General features: G+C 44.3%; 2 protein-coding genes across 6 annotated transcripts in view; one reads left to right on the plus strand and one right to left on the minus strand.

Annotated features, from left to right (window-relative positions):
- The window catches only part of SETD3 (SET domain containing 3, actin N3(tau)-histidine methyltransferase), a 71,504-nt gene extending 70,549 nt beyond the window's left edge, over positions 1-955 (minus strand). For all 3 annotated transcript variants that reach the window (XR_002892857.2, XM_024130976.3, XM_024130974.2), the window contains exon 1: positions 828-955. The gene's annotated coding sequence lies outside the window, so the exon portion shown is untranslated. The remainder of the gene's footprint in view (positions 1-827) is intronic.
- A 505-nt stretch (positions 956-1,460) lies between these two features.
- Positions 1,461-22,863, plus strand: part of CCNK (cyclin K) — a 25,812-nt gene continuing 4,409 nt past the window's right edge. The window contains exons 1-10 of one of the 3 annotated variants that reach the window (XM_028496377.2): positions 1,474-1,805; positions 11,496-11,651; positions 12,135-12,383; positions 12,861-12,942; positions 14,465-14,596; positions 18,294-18,399; positions 18,897-18,954; positions 19,694-19,863; positions 20,215-20,486; positions 21,213-21,246. In XM_028496377.2, coding sequence (XP_028352178.1) covers positions 12,187-12,383; positions 12,861-12,942; positions 14,465-14,596; positions 18,294-18,399; positions 18,897-18,954; positions 19,694-19,863; positions 20,215-20,486; positions 21,213-21,246 — 1,051 coding nt within the window. In that variant the 5' untranslated portion in view covers positions 1,474-1,805; positions 11,496-11,651; positions 12,135-12,186. Of the gene's footprint in view, positions 1,806-11,495; positions 11,652-12,134; positions 12,384-12,860; positions 12,943-14,464; positions 14,597-18,293; positions 18,400-18,896; positions 18,955-19,693; positions 19,864-20,214; positions 20,487-21,212; positions 21,247-22,863 lie in introns of all 3 variants that reach the window. The other 2 variants (XM_024130980.3, XM_024130978.3) reach the window with 2 other exon arrangements.

Raw genomic sequence — 22,863 nt, forward strand, 5'->3', positions numbered from 1 at the left:
CCCCCCACCCCCGAGTAGAAACTGGGGATAGAGGATACACAGTTGCATCGCCAGGCTGGAGCCACGAGGAGGAAGAGTTTGATGCTGGAATGACAAACTCCAAAGCACTGAATTCTTCTCCCTAGTAGGGCACGGAGCGTGGGGAAGATGGCCAGGGCGCGTGGGAAGAAACATGACCTATTTTCAACGACTGTTTTTATAACTGGAAAGTGACGGAGAGAAGCAGGGGCTAGTCCCCGAGCACCCCCGAGGGCACCTGAGGTTTGGAGAAAGGAACATGAAAGCCACACCGTCCTCGCCTGAGCAGCAGAGTGACGACGGGAGAGAGGGAGGGAGGGAAGGAGGGAGGGAGGGAGGAAGGAAACGGGCGCGCGAGCCGGCCCCACGCAGAGCCGAGCCGACGAGAGCGAGAGGGACCGACCCCGGCCCCACCCGGTGGGTGCCGAGGGGCCGGGCGCTTCCTGCACCTGCTGCCACCTCTAGGCGGGCAGAGTGGGGAACGGAGCATCGGCCGCCGGGAAGGGACGCTGGGCAGCGGTGAGCGCGCCCCCGCCGCAGGAGGGCCGGAGGGCAGAGGCCGTGCGGCGCCCTCCGACCTCGCCTGGCCCCCGGCACCCAGCCCTGCCCGCCGGGCCCCAGGGCGCACACCGACACCTGCACCCTGGGCCCAGAGCGGCCGGCAGGGCGCGGGCCGGACCACGGCCGAGGGGCGCCGGCCGGGGTTGGGGGCAGCCTCGCAGCACTCCGGGCGGTGGGGGTGGGGGGGGGTTGCGACGCGAGTCTACCCCGAGGGCCACGCGCGCAGAGGGGCCGCCGCCGGCACTCACCTGCCCGCTTGCCCCTTCGCGCAGCGGCGGCGGCGCCACACTCCGCCGGGACCCACAGTCCACCTCAACCAAGCCCCAGGCGGCGGCGGCGGCAGCGGCGGCGGCGGCTGCGGCCGGACAGGAGGGGGCGGGACCGCTGCCTGAGACGGCCCCGCCGCCGCGGCCCAACCCGGTTCCGCCCGCCCCAGGCCCCGCCCCCGAGCCGCCGCCGCCGCCGCCCATTGGCCCGCGGTTCAGTCGCATGGGCGCGGCCCCGCCCCACCGCCCCCGGACCGTTCCGCTCGGGTTCCTGCCCAGCCATTGGGCCGGCGGGCTTCGGGGCCAGAGCGGCGTGCTCGGCCCCCGCCAGGTTCCGGGCCATAATTGGCTGGGCTGAGCCCATGCCCGGGCGTTAATTGGAGGACCGGCACCCCGGGTCCCGCCTCTCGCGCCCAAGTTCCGTTAGCAGGTTCGGTTGCTCCCGAATTCCCTCTCTCCGACGGGATGGGCCCTCTGGTGGGCTCCTCCTCCCTCACGCAGCGACCGCTGACCCGCGGGGAGGGGCCAGGAGAAGACTGGCGGCTCGTTTCACGTTTGAGAGCTCTACTTTCTTCTCATTGGTTGACAGGCGTCCCTCCGGTCGCTTATTTCTAGTCCCGGACGCAGCGCGATGACGTAGCTTCCTCGACATTCCACGTCCAAGATGGCCGCAGTCAATAGGGAGAGACGTTGCTAAGGGGCTTCCCTGAGGCGAGGGGTGAGTGGCCGACGGACCGCGGGCAGTGCCGCTCAAGTCCCGCGTACCTGGAGGTCGGATTAGGGTATGGCCACCTGCCTCCATCCGCTGGCGGAGTCTCTCTTTCCGGATTCCGCCTCCCTCCGCTACCCCCCGGGTGCAGATCGAAGTTAGCGGGCGACGGCGGGGCCACGAGACGCGCTCCGGGAGAGGGTGTGAGGCGCAGGAGCGGATCAGGGAGGCCGGCGCGGACCGTAGAGCAGGTAGCGACGCTCGAAGTGAGGGGCGGTTAGGGTTCGGGGACTTTCTGGAAGGTGGGGAGAAAGGGCAGGGGTCTTAGGCGCGCACACGCTCAGCGGTACAACCGAAGACTACCCACGTCTTTCCGGTTATTTCGCAGTGTGTCGGTCCCAACCTTGGTAACGCCTGAGACTTTGGGTATCGTTCCACATCTAGGGTACTCTGACTTTGGAATCTGAAGACCCGTGTAACAAGGGTGGGACTAGGAATGAGGAAAAGGCACTTCCGCGGTTAGATTCGTTCTTGCCGACACATCGCGCTTACCGACCCTCTCCTGGGTTGTTTGGTTTGTTACCAGAGAAATTGTTCTTTAGAAGGTTGAGGCGTAAGCCAAGAGGATATCTAAAAGCTCTCAGACTATTCCCCGCACAAAGCATGGTCGGTAGCGCTCCCGAAATTTGGTTTGCCAGTCAAACGGAGCTTTCGCTAAATCTTCTGACGTTAGGAACGGCTTCTCACAGCATTTAGTTGAAGGTGGCCTTTTTTATGTTTTTAAGGTAAACTTGATAGTGCTTGTGTATCTCTTGTGTATCGTTAAAGATACCTAGCACACTGCCTTGCAATTCTGGAGGTGGTTGAGGTTTGTATGAATGATGTTGCTAGAATGAAAGCTCCACGAAGGAGCTTTATATCCTCAGCACCTAGAGGACTGCCTGACACGTAGTAAACTGTCTTCATTGCTGAATGAATGGATGGATGGTGGTAATAGTTGCGGTATTGATAGACATTTGGTTAAGATTCTTAGTGTTCTTAGATGCCTGCCTGTTAAATAATCTTGGCTATGAATGTAATAGTTATCCAAGACTGCTTTGTTTTTTCAGAGTGACTACCGTTGGTGTCTAATTTTAGTTTTGTTTTTTTTTTTTACTTTTGTCTCATTTTGATTATCTTGTGATGCTTTGTTGAGAAATATTAGTTGATTCTTGCATAAAGCATGTTAAACATTTGTTCCATTTTGAAACGTAGTTTACACCAACAAGCAATAAAGAAACATTTTAATTGCTAATGAGATCGTTAAATCTTAAATGCCATTTCTAAAATTGAACGTCATAAAGAAAAACAATGGTCATAGTTTTGGCTTACAAAATAAATTGTTCGTTTCAGGAGATTATATTTGAAAGCAATGAGAGTTTGCTAAGTATCTAGAAGGAAAAATGGTTTTTTGTCTCTAAAACTAGGTCAAGACAAAATCAAGAAGGATTAAGTTCAAGGTAATTGAGGAGATTATAAGGAATATCTAATTGGATTACATCTAACTATTTTCAGGGTCAAATAAATGATATACCAAAATACTTGCAGATAAGATTGTGAAATTATTGTTCATAGGTTTTGAGGAATCTTAAAAGTGCAGTTAATGATACAAGACTGGAGTCTGATAAATGTGTCAGTTTTTGCAGAGAGCAATTAGGTGGCTCTGGATGCTAGAGCTTATTAGTAATCTGTTTTAGAGTCTTGTTGGGACAGCAAAAAGAGAGCTTCTAAGTACTTGGGGAAGAGGGCTCATGCCCTCAAACCAGCAGAGTTTCAATTTAAAAAAACCAGGTGACACAACTCATGTTTACTTTTGTTATAAGTTTACTAGACTGGTGGTGGATGGGGGATTGCTGGACATGAGTCCATTGAGATCCTTAGGACACTGGACATAATCCCTCTTCCTATCCTAATAGACACAAGAGAGAAATACACTGGGGAAGGTCTGGTTAGATGGACATGTGTCCATTCAAATTACCAAACCCCAAATGTTGACTAATGGGTTGATGTCAGCCTGAAGAGAGGTCTTTAGAGATAAGTTGCAGGGCTCTGGCCTTGCCCTTACTCTGGTTAGCACTTTTTTTTTATTACTAACTTTAAATATATGAGGCATGCTTGTCAAATTAATAAATGCACTCAAAACCTGTAGTGATAGTTAGCCAGTATGTTAGATGACACTCAGGATTCAAGAGTTCTTAAAGGCTGAAATTATAGACCAAAACTAACAAGATGTAAATTTGCCAGGAATTATTAAATTTATCAAAACTCAGTTGTGTGTGTTTGAAATGAGGAAGGCCTGACTTGGAAAAAAAGGGGGGGGGGTCTAGGATGTAATGTTCTATTTATAGAAGCAAAGTATAGCATTTTCCCCAGATTGGGGGAAGGCAGTATTTCACTCTAATGACAAATTGTGTTTCTGCCATTTACTGGCTGTGTGAATTAGACAAGTTGCTTCATGACTCTTTGGCTCCATTTTCTCAGTGATAAATTGTGAGGATAAGAAAACAACTTGCAGTCATGGTGCAACTCAGTGGACACACAATGGGCACGTTGTTGAATATTAATAATCTCCCTTCACCCACGTACTATGCAAATCATATGAAGAGTATTATTTTCCAAGCTGATTGCTGATGTTTAGAGAGGATCTTGTGACACTAAAAGCCACATTGAGAAAATGGGGATATTTGTTTACCCAGAAGAGAAGGGAAAGGAAAAATTGTCTTCACATGTATGAACGTCAATTAATGGAAAAGGGAAAGGTATTTTCAAGGCTTAGGGAGCTAGGTGGGAGCTACAGAGAGTTGTTGAAAGGTAGATTTCGGTCCTTCATTATTCTGTGCCATCTATGTACCAGATACAGGGGGATAAGACTAGTACAAGAATTAATGTGAACACCAATTATTGATACCCAGCAATGCCATAGGCTGCTTTGTCAACTACTAAGGTCACATTAATGAAAGTGGCCAATTGAAAGTGAATGACCAAATATTAGTGTTTATAGGCAGTCTCTGTACTGGCTGAGAAAGTTGAGTAGTGACCTTTACTATTGTTTCCAATTTGTAAGTATCCATAATTCTAAATGTTGAAAATGCATTTAATCTTTCATCAGGTAAAATGATATATCTAAAGCACATTCCCGAAAGATGTTGCTAAAATGCCTTGACATGCTGCTTGTTTATGGAGATTTTTACCTTGTGGAGCTCATAAATCTCTCAGTCATTTTCACAGTAATTATAAGCTGCTAATGAGAAAATTTGTAACTTTAGGGTCTTGTGAAAAAATAAAGAGTAATAGGGAACAGGGTTCTAGAACTGAGGCAAGAACTGTTGCAGGGGATGAATGATTTAGAGGACTGTTTCTGTTCTATTTATGTAACTTATTTTCACTGTGTTGAATGTATTGTTTATTCTGCCCCAGAGTCTAATGGCATATAGGGTAGAATTATTAGCATGGGGTTTGGCAGTGACAGCAAGGTAAAACAGCTTTAAATATATTTATGATTTATCCACTTGTGGACTGAGATACTTTTCCATCCCTATTTCATCCCTCCTGGATTATTCCTAACCCTTTTTCCCACTCTGCCCTTCTCCTCTCAGCAGATGTCTTGGCACTTCCCAGAGAAAATGGAGATACTCTTTTATGATTTATTTCCTCCCCCTTAAATGATTTTTTAAATATCTTCCTCACACTTTTCCCTTCCCTTCTGTCTCAGAGAAAGAGTTTCCTTCCTAAGGAAGCTCTTTTTTATTATCCCTATGCTTTTTATTATCTCTTGGCCCATTAATCCCTCAGTGGCTTGTTCAGCCTCCTCTAGTGGCTCCTTTCCTTCTGGCTTCAGACATCCTTCATTCTCCTTTATGCTGAAGAAACAATAACCTGTTTTATAGCCTGTTCATTCTTTAACACCCTGTGCAGTCTTCCTTTTGCCCTACCGCACCTCCGAAAGTTTCTTCTATTTACACGTGTATATATCTGCTTTATTGAGACAATTCACATATCACACAAATCACCCATTTAAAGTGTACAAGTCATTGAGTTGTGCAACCACCACTACAGTGAATTTTCAATGTTTTATGACTAGTCACCGATCCAATAACCTTTCCTTAATTCCCGTCCTTTAATTTTTCTTTAGCACTTGTCACTGTTGACTGCCGCCTCTGACTTAAAGCTGGTACCCCTTGGTTTCTTATGCAATTAAGGGTGCAAATTTCCCTACCTTTTGACCATTCCTTCCCGTTCTCTCCTTCTTGCTTCCTCGAGTTCTTCAGAGTTGTGTCCCCATCTTCACTCTCCATCCTCTGTCCATCACCATGACTTCAGCTGTCAGTTTTATATAGATGAATCCCAAGTAGATGTGTCCGTTCCAGATTTCAGCAGGCCTGTTTATGTGTCTGGTGGATATCTCCACACAAGTATCTTAGAAGTTCTTCAAACCTAGTATTTATAGAGCCAAATTCTTTTCCTCCCCCATCAAAACCAACTCTTTTTTCACACCTGAAACATAGTAAATCAACTATACTTCAATTTTTTAAAAAAACTCTTTTTCTTCCCCATTTTTCTTTTTAGTATCACCCTCCTCTGTCAGTAAAGCAAACTTGAAATCATCTCTTGCCATTCTTTGCCTCACAGCCAGTTGTGATGCCCCTCTTTCTCCCACTGCTATTTGTGGGGACAGGACCTCGTTAGGCATTATTTAAACAGCTGCTATAGTCTTCTAACTGGTCTTCTAATGCAAATCTCTAAACAGCCCTAACTCGTCACTCTCTCTCCCCTGACCGTGCTTTATTATTTTTCATAGCACTTACCAGTCTCTGACAGATATTGACATATTTGTTTCTCTTTGTCTCTGCCACTAGAATGTAAGCTTCTGGTGGGACGGAGACCTGGCCTCTCTTGTTTCCCATTATGTCGTTGAGGCCTGGCTCATAGTAAATGCTCAGAGAATATTTGAATGAATAAGTACATGGAGAACCGTTAGTCTAATATATCTTAGAGAGTCCCAACAAGTGTACTGTGAATAAATTACAGATATGCTGAGATATTGATTCCCTCAGCCAATTGGCCAGTTGCCTTCTGCGCTACAAGAATGTACATGAATGTTTATTACTATTGTTAATAATCAAAAACCAGAGACATCTAAAATATTCATCCACATAGAATGGATAAATTGTTATATTCACAGAGTAGAATACCATGCAGCAGAGCTTCTCAGCTTCAGCACGAAGTTAATTCCTTGCTGTGAGGGATTGTTCTGTGCATTAAAAAATGTTCACCAACATTCCTGGCCTCTACCCACTGGATGCCAGCAGCAACACCCCCACCACCACCAATTGTGACAACCAAAACATTGCCAAATGTCCCCTGGGGGGCCAGATTCACCCCGGCTTGCAAACCCCTGCTGTGTAATAATGAGAATGCAACAAGGATGAACTCCACAAACATAATACTGAGCAAAAGAAGCCAGTTGTAAAAGAGTGATATTATCTCATTCCACATCCTTTAGAAACAGGAAAGACTAATTGGTGGAAATAGAGGTCAAGATATTGGTTATCTTTGGGGGGATAGTGATTAGGAGAAGAATGAGAACCCCTGGGATTTTGGTAGTATTCTGCTTATCAGCTGGTTGGTGCTACACAAGTGTATTCATGTTGTGAATATTAATAAGCTATACACTTAAAATTAGTGTACTTTCTTTTTGTACGCTACAGTGCACTTAAAGATTATTTTAACATAAAACCACTACGCACACATTAACACCTGTTCCTTGACTACTGAGAGATACTGTCTGTCAGATCAGAGGAGATAAGAGTCCTGGTCTCCTAAGCAGTCTCATCTGATTTTTTTCCCCCAGCTTTTTAGTAAGTAAGAAAAGAGTACAGTGGCTGATCGTTTACCTATGGCCCGGACTGGACACATGTTAACATTTTTGCCATCTTTGCTATTTGAGTGAGTGTTTTAGTAAGACCATTTGAAAGTAATTGCAGACATCATGACACTTCACCCCTAAATGCTTCAGACTAAAAAATAAAGTCATTCTCCTTTCTAATCACCATATCACTATTACCCCTGAGAAAATTAACAGTAATTCCCTAATAGCCTCTAATATGTAGTCCATATTAAAATTTCTCTAATTGTTCAAATTTTCATCCAGTCAAGGGTCACACATTTCATTTGATTGTTAAGCCTCTGTAGTCTTTTAAAATCTGGCACAGTTCCTCCCGTCTTTTTGTTTTTTTCACGGTCAGTTGTCTTATAGAGTGTCACACTTTCTGAATGTGACCAATAGCATCTGCATTGTACCATTTAACGTGGTCTTCTACCCCCAGTATTTACTGTAAACTGGAATTTAGTTCTAAGGGTTTGGTTGGATTTAGGTTAGGCTTTTGGGGGTTAAGAATAGTCTATAGGTGGTTGATATTTATTTTATTTTCATGTTGCATCACGTTAGGCACACGTACTAGCAGGTTTTCACCCTGTTAGTGATGCCAAGTTTGATTGTTTCCGTTCAAGGTAAAGGACTTTTTTCACGATAATTATTACCAGTGCTGGCAAAGCAGATTGATTTCACACACACACACACACACACACACACACACATTTTTTAATGTTACTGTGGACTCATGCATTGTTTAGTCACTCTTTTACAATCATTCATCATCATTTTTCTTTATAATATTTAAATTCCTTGAATTTGTCCGGTGGGAGTCCATGATGGCTCTTCTGTCTTTTGATAATCTTCCATTATTCTGAGCACATCCCAGGCAGGCCCCTACCCCAAACTGGAAAGGAAACCTGGTTCCTTTTGGAGGGTAATGGTGTTGAAAACTAAGATTTGAGCACTAGATGTGTTCCTGATTATGGGAGTGCCATTGCTTCTAGGTACTGGAAATGAACAGAACTGAGAGAGAGAGAGAGAGAGAGATATATATATATATATATATATATAGTCTTTTTAACCATGACTTATTTTGATTTTTTTCCGTGAAAATGTAACATTACAGGTTTTTTCTTAACCTTCTATCTCGTTCATATATATGTTCATGTGTATATATCATATATATATGTTTCCTTTGCACTGAAAATTTCAGTTGTACCATTTATATATTTGCTTTATCCTACAGTATACCAGAAAAAAATGGTTTGACGGTTACAATATTAATGCTACTACTAGCAATGCATTAGCGAAGTTTAAGATTCCTTTGCAGCTCTTTTTGTCTTTAGAATACGGAACTAGTTCAGAAATTACTTACAATGATTTTCTGCGTGGTTATGTTGCCTGTTTGCTGTACATGGGGTTTATTTTGAGTTTTAGAGTTTGCTTTTTTAGTTAAGGTCATGAATATGTTAAATATTTACATGATGCAAAAGTCAAAGTTACAAAAGGACTCAGGAGCCAATCCAAAAGAGCTATTTCCAAATGGCTATAAACTGGACCAGTTTGAGCAACAAAATAATGGTAGTGTGAGATTATAACTCAAAGAATAAGATAAGTATTGATGAGCCCATCCTTGTGTAAATAGATTATTGAATATATAAATGAGGGAGAAGGAACAAATCTTTCTTACAAAAGAATTCCAAATAATGTTGAAGGAAGGAAGGAAATAGAAAATCACCACTAGAACACCACAATAATAATGGTTGCAGACAGGATCCTCAGATGAATGCTAAAATTAATGGGTGAAATTTTCAGGAGAAACAGGTACTTTGCATTGCAAAATATTTCCCCCCAAATGTTTACAAATTATTGTGGTAGTTTTAACATAGGTCCACACATTCTTTGATACATCTCCTTCCAGGAGGTGGCGCTTAATTCCCTTACCCTAGAGTGTGGACTGGACCTCGTGACTCACTTTTAAGGAATAGAAAAGCGAAAGGGAAAATAGTAACTTACAGTGAGAAACTGGCAGACCCCATCTTAACCAAATGTTCACAGTTAGAGTAAGAAGTCATTCTGATATCACCTGCCCCCCTAATGTGGTGTGACGAGAAGGGCACTTTACCTCTATGCCATTTTTCCTCAAAACTCCAGTCTGTTAATGGGAAAATATCAGGCAAACCTAAATCAGTCATTTTAATCTGCCTAGTACTCTTCAAAACTGGTAAAGTCATGATAAACAAGGAGAAACTGGGGAACTCTTACATATTAGAAGATGCTAAGGAAATGTGACCCCTGAATGCAGTGTAGCATCCTGGGTTAGATCCCTGAATGACTCTTGGAAAAACTCAAAATCCGAGTCAAGACTATAGTTTAATTAATAATGTACCGGAATTGGGACTTCCCTGGTGGAGCAGTGCTTAAGAATCCGCCTGCCAGTGCAGGGGACATGGGTTCGAGCCCTGGTCCAGGAAGATCCCACATGCCGCGGAGCAGCTAAGCCCGTGCGCCACAACTACTAAGCCTGTGCTCTAGAGCCCACGTGCCACAACTACTGAGCCCGTGTGCCACAACTACTGAAGCTCGCACGCCTAGATCCCATGCTCCACAGCAGGAGAAACCACTGCAATGAGAAGCCCGCGCACCACAACGAAGAGTAGCCCCCGCTCAGCGCAACTAGAGAAAGCCTGCGCGCAGCAGCGCAGACCCAACGCAGCCAAAAATAAAATAAATAAATTTATTTTAAAAAATAATGAGCCGAAATTAATATTTTAGTTTTGGTAAATGTACCATGGTAATATAAAATGTTAACATTAGGGGAAGCTGGCTGTAGGGTATACAAAAGTTCTCTGTACCATCTTTACAACTCTTCTCTAAATCTAAAATCATTTTAAAATGAAAGGTTGGTGTTGTTGTTTTTAAATAAAAGCTGTATAAAAAGATGTACTCAGAGAAATCTTGTTCCCATCCCAGTTCATCCTGTTCTTCCCCATTCCCTATTGACAACCAATTTTTAAATTAGTTTTTTAAGAATAGATATTTCTACTTTGTATTTCCCCACTTTTCTTACTTAGATACTAACATAGCTGTGTATGCTATCCTGCACCTTGCTGATCCTGGAAATTTCTCTATACAAGTACTTAAAGATCTTTCTCAGTCTTTTTTAATAGCTACATGGTACGCATTTGTGTTAATGTACCATATTATTCAACCAGTGCCCTAATGGACTTTCACGTTGTTTACAGTTTTTGCTATTATAAACAATACTTTGAATGATCTGTGCACCTGTTGTTTCATATTTGTGATCTTATTGTCAGAGTGAATACTTAGAAGTGGAATTGCTAAATCAAGGAGCAAATGTGTATGTAATTTTGTTAGATATTGCCAAATTCCCCTGTGTGAGAGTGGTTCCACTTTGTACTCACACCAGCGACATAGGAGATTACCTGCTTCTCCCTGGCCTTGCCAACAGAGTATATTGTCAAACTTTTGGACTTTTTGCCAATCTGATAGGTGAGAAAATATATCTAGTATGACATCTAACTCCCAGCTCTTCATATTTACTGAGCATCTGATTGGGAACTCTTCGTACACACTGAGGCTTTAGTTAACCGGTCTCCCCCGGCCCCCACCTGTTGCCCAGTTCAGTCACACAGAGTGTAAATTAGTTCAAGAAGATTACTTTTCTCCAGGTAGTACTTAATTCTTCCTGTTGGAGGGAACGTTTCTCATTAGAGCTCCCAGGTGCAAGGAGGAGAGCAGTCAGCCCTCCATGTCACCTTTCCCACCAGAAATGAGGCAGCACACAGGAGAAGTTAGGCTTCTAGATTAACTGATGGCCCTGGCCCAGAGCCTGGCTGCCGAACTGCTATTTTCTTGCTGAACCAGACCACCCTGGTTCTAGCTACCTCTTTTAGAACCCTTTTGCTGCCCTGTATGAAAATGTCTATTCTCTGATCCAGTTTACAATTTCCATATTATGACGGCCTCTCGCTGAGAGTCCTTATTTTTCATTTTCTTTTCTCAGCATACAGCTTTTAGAGAATCTCTTCATTCTGAATGAAAGAGAAGAGGATGAGAAAGCAAGAAAAATTTAAAGGAACCTCCTTCCTTCCCTTGTGGACCACCTCCCTCCACCCTTTCTCCCCAGATCACTACACCCACACCCGATCTACATTGCTCAGTTCAGTGGCTTGTGCAGATATGAATTCATCCAGTCTGGTGGCTTTTCTAAGTGAACGTACCTAAATGAAATCAAGTAAACTAAAACAGGGAAAAATTTGACTAGATGCTGGATGGAAGAAATGGATAATTTTGGAGCATAAATCTTTTGGGGGGGTTAGGACCAACCTGGGTTTTACTGAAGAACAGAATCTAGACCAGCATGAGGGAGCTGGGCCTAGTGAAAAAAGGCAGAAGGAAATGAGACAGAAAAGCTCCTCCTTTTAAGCTATGAAATTTGGGATTTATCATACTGTGGGTCACTTAAGTGTTAAATTTGTGTTTGGAGGTGAGCCCGGGCTTCTGACTACCAATCAGTAGTGCCTCCTCTATTGAAAAATTTTTATCAAGTACAAATCTGTGATCGTAGACTGTTTATAACGATTGGGATTATTTAACGTGAGGTATCCCTTTCCAGCATTACTGCTTCTTCTCTTTCTTTCAGGATTCTAACATTTTCAGAAAGTCTGTTGGAAAGAACAAGTCTACTTCAATAAATGAAGGAGAATAAAGAAAATTCAAGCCCTTCAGTAACCTCAGCAAACCTGGACCACACAAAACCATGCTGGTACTGGGATAAAAAAGACTTGGCTCATACACCCTCTCAACTAGAAGGACTCGATCCGGCCACTGAGGCCCGCTACCGCCGAGAAGGGGCTCGGTTCATCTTTGATGTGGGCACACGTTTGGGACTGTATCCTGATTCTGGGATCTCTGATAGACAGACTCCCCACCACCACCACAAATTAAATTAAATGCTATAGACGGAAGAGCAAGCAACATCCCCGACTAAAGCAGCTCTTAATTAGCTTTCTTATTTAAATGTTACTTCAGATTTGCTTGGCTCTTCAGGGATTTTTCTCTTTCCTTTTTATCATTTAAATGTGTAGAATTGGCCTTTGAGCAGGTGGCCACCAGGATGGAAAATAGCACCCAGTGACCTCAGTTGAGGTATTTCTAAAGGATAGTGAAGCCCTGCCTTATTACCGCATAGACTTCAGCTTGTACCAGAATTCCGATACCGGAGATTCCCATTCACCTGCTTTGCCACTGCTAGTGTTTGCTTTCCCACTGCTCTTGTTGTTATTGTTTGCCTTTATTGTGTTTTCCACATTTAACTAAGACGTAACCTGTAAAAATTCTTGGCCAAAGCCCTTAACCAGAACAACAGACACTATGATACCCTGGCAACTGGAATAATTTATTTTCATCGCTTCTATATGTTTCATTCCTTCAAGCAATTCCCAAGATATGTAAGTGTTTGAATTTTATTATAATTTTCTATCACATGTTATTATTTCCACACAGTTTAGTGGACAGATTGTAGTCTCTCTCTTTATTTTCCAGAAAGTATTTATTTTTGTATGGTACATATTATATATAAACAAAATCATATATAAACAAAAACAAAGTCTAAACTTTGTTTTTTCCCAATTAACTGTATTAAAGTATTTTTAAGTTTTTTACTTAATCCAATATGAACCGTAATCATATTGTACTTAGTGTGAAAATTTGCTTCTTTGTTACTTTTCCCAAGATAAAATTGGCCGTACAGTTGAGACCCAACAAAGGCCAAGACGGCGTAGTAGTTCTTTATGCCATATCCGTTATTCTTCAGTTACTCCTTAAGACATGGACTGTCTTATGGTCTGTGGGAGAGTCTGCGTCAAGTAGCTTTCAGTCCAGGGTAGATGGTATGACAGGTACAAAACACACTGTAGAGAGTGAGGCCATAGGAGAGGTACAGAAGGAAGCTGTAGCATTCAGGGGAGAGATTAACTACATCATAGAGGGATCGAGGAAAATGCTGGGGAGGAGGTGCCAGCACTGAGGCAAGCCTTGACTGTAAGTAGGACTTATCCGTGCTGAGATGGGACAGAGCAGCAGTCCTACAGAAAGCAGCGTGAGCCAAGGCCTGGCAGAGGCGTGCACGGCAGCCAGGAGGCCTGTCGGCAGGAAGGGCATGGTGGGGCCCTGGGTGGTAAGGTAGACTGAACCAGACCGTAGTGGGCCTTGAATACCAGACTAGGGAACTGTGGCTTCAGTAGGTAAACTGAAGTGATGGAACGGTTTCATGAAGAAGAAGAATTAGATGTAACAGGAAGTTAGTCTGCTGGGGGGTCTTCCTTTTGCTAAGATTTTACTTAGTTTTGTACACATCTTCCTCATTAATTTGTGACGTTCTAGGGGAAGGAGACCGTGTCAGGATCCGCTTTGTACCCCGGCACAGGATCTCACTGATGTCTAACGTGGTCAGGATTCTGTGAAGGGAGGGGCAGGTAGGAGAGACTGGAGCGAGCGGGCAAAGGAAAGCTGAAGGTAGAGCAGTGAGAAGATCACAGTGGCGTAGGAACTGGACCAGGAGCCACACAGCGTGAGGAAGGAAAAAGAAAGCATGGGCAGTAGTGCAGAGGGGAATTCCAGAGGACATGCGTTTGGGTGTACCAGTCAGGGAGTCAGTGTCTTTAAGATTGCAATGTGAAAAGAAAATTTGTTTCTGTGACTTTTTTCCCTTTCTGGTGGCTACTTTGTTTACATGACATTTTATTCAGAAAACTAAATTTAAAATAATTTATGAAGCCAAATGGCAGGGCAGGTAGAGTATTTGTATGTGACATTTCCTTCAAGACTTTAGAGTGTCCGAGTGTTTGCAAATGAGAAAGAAGCCGGTAGGCGAGTGAGGGAGCCCAGTTTGTTGTGAAGGCCCAAAATGCTTTTTCTGTTTCTATGTGAGCTTTGATAACAGGATCTCAGGAGCTTTTGTCTTCCTTTTAGGTGACAGGAGCTTGTTGTCTCTTTCTGGCTGGGAAAGTAGAAGAAACACCAAAAAAATGTAAAGATATCATCAAAACAGCTCGTAGTTTATTAAATGATGTACAATTTGGCCAGTTTGGAGATGACCCAAAGGTAAGAGTCATAACTTCCTGCTTTCAGGCCTTGATTCCTCACAACAGCATTATGATAGAGTTCTTTGTGTTGACAATGGCTGTGGCCCTGTATCTGCCAGTCCCCTGTGTCCCTAAGAGGACTTATGCAGAAGGTATTCTTCCTTGCTTCTGTGAGAAAGGAGGGAAGATAACGTAGCCTACATTTAAGTAGCATCTGCTAATGTGCCATGCTGGGTTGTGAGCCCGGTAGGGGCAGTAGCACATAGAACGTGTGTGAGCAAAGTCCTCTCATGGCCCTTAGCACTCCTAGGCCCAGAAGCAGTTTGGCTTCTTGGGTTCATCTCCAGCTGGCTTCTGGGAAGACGGAATGTACAGATGCTGGATGTACAAATGTGTCTATGTGTGCTGTGTGTCTTTTGCTTCCCAAGAGTGGTGGAAGGTATTAACATTTGCAGACACCCAGATTGATATACTATCCGTCCTGTCCCTTCCCCACAACCCCTGCTAATGTCAGGAAGTGGTGGTAAAATAATTGTACACGTCATTTTATTATGCTCTAAAAAGACCACTTTTAGGGGTCGGCGGCAGCTTTCCTCCTCCCCTGTTCTTGTCAGGGTCCCCCCATTGTAACCCTTACAGCACTTGCAAATTATCCTTCATAATGTTTGTCACAGCTCATAATTGGATAGATTTTAACCAGATAATCACACGAAGAACATTCCTCTTCTCAATTGTGGATCTGTGAGAGCTAAGACCCTGTCTGTTTTGCCTGATACCTAGTGCAGTGGCTGGATAGGGTAGGCATTCAACAGGTACTTGTTGAATAAATGACAAACTAAGAATGTGGGGAGAAACTCAGAATCACAGTTAAAGCAAAACTAAGCCAGACGATGGCGTTCAGCACGTCCACGGCCCTGTTTTTCCTAGTCAGCTGGTATTGCCTCCCTTGAGAGTTGGCCTCCCCCTGCCCAGCAGAACCCGTGTGTGTGTCTACAGCGTGTGTGCCTTCCAGGAGGTAACAGGCCCAGAATGCTTTTGCACATACTGTGGTTGTGATTTGTAAGTACTGTCAGTGTGGATAACTCTGTCCTTTGCACTTATTTATAAATCCATTCACCTGTTTATAAAAATGTGGACCTATGAGGAATTCATACTAACAGTGGTCAAAAATGTACTTTTATAAAAGTAACGTAGCATCAGATAATGTTTCCAATGCCTGTAGGGTTTTGATTTTCACACAGCAGGGAGACGGTTGGAGGAATGTGCTGTGCTTTAGTCAGGTCTTGGTCACAGGGACCTTGTGGCTGATGAGCTGTGGTTGCCCAGAAGGAGTCGCAAAGATCTGGAAGCGCTGCAGGGCAGGGGCGCGTGGCAGCAGCTGGCGTGTCTGTCCGGGGCGCCTTTGGAGGAGTCCCCTTCTACTTTCAACCTTTACCCACTGTACCAACACATCAGGAAACCGAGATCCCGGCCAGGCACAGTGAGGCAGAAGTTCTGCAGCTCCAGGGCCCGGAAGTCAGGAAGAGGGCAACAGCCGTGCTAATCAGGCTTTTAAGCCAGGCCAGCCTGACTCAGGTGGGCAGAGGGGCTTTGCAGCCTGCCCTTCTCTCTCTCATGTGCAGTCTCCCCAGGCGTGACTGGGTGTCGGGGCCAAAGGAAGGAACCCTGGATCTGGGAGCGGTGAGGACATTGTGGAAGACATTTTCCTCGCCGGAGAGGAAAGGAGGGAAGTTTGGGGGGAGGCGGCAATATAAGCAATTAGAAAAAATACGGTCCCGAATCATGTGCAACTTTTTTGTCTTACTTAGCTTTGCCCTAACTCCATGGTTTCTCCCTGTTACATTGATTTCTCGTGTGTTCAACAAGTATTTGTTCCAGGCTCTGCGTTAGGCACTAGACATTAACAGGTGGCAAAGCAGGCCTGGCTTTTGCTCTCATGGATTTTACAGTCGAGTGGTGCGACAGATTTTAATCAAATATTCAGATAGCCAGCTATCTGATTGTGAGTTGTGATAAATGCTATAAAAGTTGTTGAAAGGTGCGGTGAGGGCATTTGATCTGGGAACCTAGACAGGTGCTCCAGACAGGAAGTATGGGGCTGAGGGAAAGTTCCCTGAGGAAACATGTTGGCACCCAGACCTATAATTATTCCATTAATTGAGTATTTGAAACACAAGGGGAGGCCAGGCCTTGGGCTGTCTCGTAATACTATATGGGCTACAGTCTGGACACTTGGTAAAAGATTGTTTCTAAATTTAAGGAATATGTTGAAACTTCTGGGAAGTTTCACCTCGCCCTGCCGTTTGGAATAACACTCACGGTAGAATCGTCTCTACATTCTGTGAAGTGATGCCATACTTTAACCTGAAAGCCAGTTATCTACATGGCTTCTCTTCCCAGAGTTGACGGGTTTATGCAGCTGTTAATGATGAGATTGTCAGTGTCTCCAAGGCCCTTTCTTCTTCGACTCAAACAAGTGATTGTAATTGTTCTTGCCACACAGAGCATCTTAACTGTATTTTACAATCAAGTAAAATTGTAAGTGCTCGGACAATCAGGCTCTACAGAGGTTGAATTCAAGAAGTTGTTTATGGACATTAGTTAGAAAGTATAATAAGAGATTCCATTTACAGTAGCAGCAGTAAAATAATATATCCAGGAATACACCTTATAATAAATTTGTGGAAACCGTGTTGGGGCGGGGAGGCTTTAAAACTACTGAAGGACTGAAAAGAAGATTTTCATAAATAAATTTTCGATAGGAAGATTCAGTGTAGTTTAAAATGCCCATTTCCCTAAATTATTCTGTAAATTCAGTGAGTTCCCAATCAGAACATCAGTAGCTTTCATTCTTCCTAGAATGATACTAAATAAAATGATATCAAAATGCAGGTGGTGGGGGGAACATGGCTAAAACAAGAAAGGTTTTTAAAAGAGGAACAATCATTGAACCGTCCCTTCCAAATGTTAAATCTCTGATCCTGGTACAGAAGTAGACAAACAGAGCAGTGAACAGAGAAGATTGTGTGTGTGTGCGCACGTGTGTGTGTGTGTGTGTGTGTGTGTGTATAGACAGTTCAGGATGTGGCTTAATAAAAGAGAAAATGATAATTTACTCAGTAAATGACATTGGGATACCTTGTTTCAGGTAGATGAAAGATTAAAACACAAAAATGACGTTCCCCCATATTCATTCTCTCTCTCTCTCTCTCTCTCTCTCTCTCTCTCTCTCTCTCTCTCTCTCACACACACACACACACACACACACACACACACACAATTCACTGTCTAGGTTTGTGTGAAGCTGCCACTGTCATAATCTTTCTTGCTTAAAATTTTCAATGTAAATGCCTGGAAGATTGCATTTTTTTAATGAGGTCTGGAAAGAAACTAAAGTATCTGTAAAGTAAAGGTCTATTTTGTAAAGGGGGCTCATCTGTATGGAAAGTAATAACATTTCTAAGAATGTTTACTTTGTTTCAAGTAGGTTTTTAAAAATTAACTCTGATTGTTTTGTCTTCCTACTTTTAGTTCTTTTCAGAATTTATCATTGTCTCTGAGTGTGTTAAAGGCCTGAGTGGGAGAGAGGAGAAAAGGAATGAAAAATAGTTGCTAAAATATAACTTGAAGAGAGAATAAAAAGAAAGCTCACTTTTTTAATGCAGTTTCAGACCTGTGGTTGAAATTACTCTCAACATTTGTTATTTCATTTTTAGGAAGAAGTAATGGTTCTGGAGAGAATCTTACTACAGACCATAAAGTTTGATTTACAGGTGGAACATCCATACCAATTCCTACTCAAGTATGCGAAACAACTCAAAGGTAAGAAAAAAAAGTTAAGAGAACTTTTTCATTCTGAAATCAGATCTTTATAAAAATTTGATGACACTCAGATTACGCTTCTCAAAAGAGGACAGCAGAAAGTTCAGTGTGTGAAGTACCTAGGCCATAGCTTGCCAGACAATTCAATATTATAGCTGTTAACGCTGTTTCCTTTTATGTATAAACAGATTCTGTCATCCAGTTGCCAAGTGATATGAGGCAGGAAAATGAGTCAGGATTTTTTAAATAGCCTAATAAAATCAGCCTTGGAGCCAGGTTTCCCATAAATGGTGGTTCATTGTAGGTCATGCAGAAAGAGAACAGAGGTGGGACTTGGGCCCGCTCATTTGTCCTTGTTTCCCAGGTAGAAGCTCTTTGCTGTGTATTGGGGGTGGTGCTAAGCACACAGTAGGCTTTAAATAAGTACTTGTTGCTTCTCATGCATTCTTTTTTCTTTCCTTTCTATTACTAATTTGCCTTTTCTTCCCCGTTTCTAGGTGATAAAAACAAAATTCAAAAGTTGGTTCAAATGGCTTGGACATTCGTAAACGACAGGTACATGGGTTCAAATGTTGGTTTAATTATGGTATTTTAAAATAGGTAGGGACTTTATGTGTCATCTAATCCAAACCCCTTATTTTGTAGTGAGGAAAGTGACTTGCCCCAGCTTAAGGAGCCAGTTAACGGCAGACTTGGGGTTAAAGTCCAGGTCATCTGCTTCCCGGCAGAGGGGATACCCTGCCACATCACGGTGGTATAGGATGCTGAAGTCTGATCACCGGTCTGAAACATAAGTCCAAAACAATACACCAGAGAATTTTGACAAGTATATACTTAAATCCATTTCATTTTGCAAAATATTTGCAACTTTATACTTCCTTGTAATGGTTTTAGAGCCTTGATGTTCTTGGAGCTGAGAGATCTAAGGAGGTGCTGGGTGGGGAACAGAGTGCCCGCGAGTGGAGTTGCCATCATGTAAGGAGATGGTTCAGTGCTAGGCTTCCAGCCGTTTGAAGAACTTAAGCATTTTCATTTGTATTTCATGACATAGCAATTTTTGAATGTGCTGGAATTCTGATTTTTTACGGAACAAATTAGTAGCTATAGTTAAAGTAACTTATCTCGGTACGTTTAGAAGAATAAAAACTTGCTTCTTTATAATACTTTATTTGATCATGTATAAGGAAAAATAAGCAGACTGACATTTAGATACGGCATCTAATCTCCATGCGTTGGGTTAATCATAAACGTTTGCTCATCCAAGTCAAGTCACCTCTTTTTCTTGTTGAACTAGTCTCTGCACGACCTTGTCACTACAGTGGGAACCAGAGATCATAGCAGTGGCAGTGATGTACCTTGCAGGACGTTTGTGCAAGTTTGAAATACAGGAATGGACCTCCAAACCCATGTACCGGAGATGGTGGGAGCAGTTTGTGCAAGACGTCCCTGTGGATGTTTTGGAAGGTACAGGGCGTGCTGAGCTTTCTGCAGGGTGTTCCATATTTAGATCATTCTTCCCTGGGCGGAAGAATGAGTCCCGAGAATGGAGTCTCCCAAACAGGTACACGCAGACTATTCTTTAATCACATTCTCTAATGTAATAGTCATTCTGTCCAAACACATAGTTTTGGTGAACTAAAAATGCACACCAGTGCTGTGCACACCAGGGATTGGTGAATTACAAATATGACAGCCACATATTGGCCCTTGTAGGGGAATCGCACCTGCTAGGGCAATGGGAGTATGTGTTTTTCTAGGTAGAATTTTATTTAAAATATCAATTTGTGGCAAATGTAATTGTTCCCTATCATTTAGACATCTGCCACCAAATCCTGGATCTTTACTCACAAGGGAAACAACAGATGCCTCATCACACGCCCCATCAGCTGCAGCAGCCCCCATCTCTCCAGCCCACACCGCAAGCGCCACAAGTGCCACAGTCACAGCCGTCTCAAGGCTCCGAGCCGCCCCAGCCCCCGCAGAAGGACTCGCAGCAGCCAGCCCAGCCGCAGCCGCCGCCACCGACCCAGCAGCCCAAGAAACCGTCCCCGCAGCCTAGTCCCCCCCGGCAGGTGAAGCGCGCCGTGGTGAGTGCGCCAGGTTGGCACTGGGCGTGGCCGGCTTCCCGTGGTGACACCCCACCTGTGTGTGTTCCCCTTTCTTTGGCAGCACACGGAACATCAAAAGCGGGGAGTAACACGATCCACCTCCCTGTCTGCCTGCATGGCCACAGGCAGCCTAACAGCTGGCGTGGTCAGAGGAGAGGTACCTTTTGGAGCCAGGACGGCTCTGTCCTCCTCCAGCCGCTGCTGCCTGTGTCAGGGCCCCAAAACGTGCCCGGGTGTGGTTTCCACATCTGCACACTGACTGCCGGAATAGGTGTCTCCCATGTCTTTAAACGACACGGGGGTATTTGTAAAAGTTTCTCCCCGTGGTAGCAGCCCCGCCAGTGGAGGAAGCCGTACGTTGTGACACAGACCCCAAGGAAGCCCCGTGGGATAGGAGCAGTCAGCAAGCAACCCTCACCACGGTTGTTAAGACAGACAGCTCAATGGAGGACGTGAAACTTCGTGCTCAGAACTCACTAGTCAGAAAAGTTAGTAATTCTGCCTGCTGTCTGATTTGAAAGGGGACGAGGAAGGAGGCAGAAATGACCTGTTAGGTGCCATGGGTTGCTCTGCAAGTTCAGGCCAAAATTAATTTTTGTCTGAGTCCACGTTCTGGCTATGATTCTGTTCAGTGCCTGAATAATCAGTTTTTCCTCACTGCATCTAGGGTCTTGGTTAACAGTTGTGTATTTTCTTTTGTAACAGGTTGTTTCTCCCAAAGAAGAGAACAAAGCAGCAGGTAATTTTATGTTCTCGTGTTTCGTTTTTTAGTTTTATATGTTGTTTATCAAGACTTTAAATTCTTAGTCAAAAATTATTTCCTTTCAGATTTAGATTGGCCTTAAAATTTAACGTTAGACCCCATCAAAAACTTTACACTAGCTGCGTTGTCTCTTCTCTGTGTATTCCCTGACTGTATATTTTTGGATTGTACTTTAACAGTATCAATACAGAAAAAAAAAAATTAGTGGCAATAAAAATGTGCTTGGTAACATAAGTCATCCCTTGGTATCCACGCGGGATTGGCTCTAGGAGCCGCCTTGGGTGCCAGAACTCGCAGATGCTTGGGTTTCATAGTCCGCCCCCCCGTCCGCGGATGCGAAGGGCCGACTGTATATCAAAATATAATTAGGAAAGTAGGCGAACTGCTGCAGCAACATTTATTTTTGGAGGTTAGTTAAGCCCACCACAGTCGACAGAGTGAAGGGCCCCGGGCACCCCCAGACTGAGCCGCAAGCAGCAGAGCGACGGGTAGAAAGGATGGGAGCCGCGGTAGGCGTGCCGCCCTGCTGCTTACGGGGCGCAGACTTCTTTGAAACACGTTTTTTTCCCCATATCTGTGGAGCCCAGAGTTGATTAACTTGTTTCTGTATTGGAAACTAACAAAGTGTGAGCAAAACCTGAAAGATCACAGAGGAGAAAAACAGAAGTGTTTTGTCTCCAGGTCAGCCTGTAGTACTGAACCCTGTGCTGGCACAGACCATGTTTACTCATTTCTGTTTCTCTGTCACTTAGTTCCAGGGTAGGAACCCAGTGAATTATTTATTGAACTATTGTGAGATCTTCAAGTTACAGTAAAGCTCCTTTTTCTCAGGATCTTTGGGGGAATGATGAGTTCATTACAGGGGATATTTTTTTAGCTCCAGATGGGCAAACAGTAAGTGCAAGACACAGAAGAGGGGGCTGCGCTCGGTGCCGCGTGGATGTTGGGTCAGCTGAGCTGGCGCTGTGTCTGCAAGAGGCAGAAACGAGCCCGGGTGGCCTTGGAGGGGGACTTGCCTTGAGCAACGAGGGCTGACAGGGTGGAGCCTTCAGGCAGAGGAACAGAGTGAACGGTGGGGTGGAGAATTTGGGAGACAACAGAGAGGGGAGTCTTACTGGACTGTGAAGGGTTAAAAAGGAGTAGCTTTTGCTAGGACTGAAAATGTGCTAGAAGCAGGTGATAGCGCCCACCTGGTGGAGGGTGGATTCTGCATAGGCAGGGGAGCCACTGGAGGCGTTTGAGCAGAATGGCACGGTCTGAGTTCATTTTAGAGAGAGTTCCCTGGCAGCAGTAATGGCACAGAGGGTGGGGAATGGGGAGGAGCCTGCGAGCCCCAGAGTGAGACCTGGCGTCGGGGGTGCCTTGGGGCCTGGAAGCAGGACCCCACTGTGCTCTGGGTTGCAGAGGGCTGGTGAGCGCTTGACATGTGGCCTACTCCAAAAACACCACGTGCCCTCAGCGCAGAAGACACACCACACTGATCTCTAAGAGTTAGAGAAAAGAACATTAAAAATCGCACTAATAAAATTCTAGGGGCTTCCCTGGTGGCGCAGTGGTTGCGCGTCCGCCTGCCGATGCAGGGGAACCGGGTTC

The sequence above is a fragment of the Physeter macrocephalus genome, chromosome 11 (assembly GCF_002837175.3).
Source record: "Physeter macrocephalus isolate SW-GA chromosome 11, ASM283717v5, whole genome shotgun sequence".
Lineage (NCBI taxonomy): Eukaryota > Metazoa > Chordata > Mammalia > Artiodactyla > Physeteridae > Physeter > Physeter macrocephalus.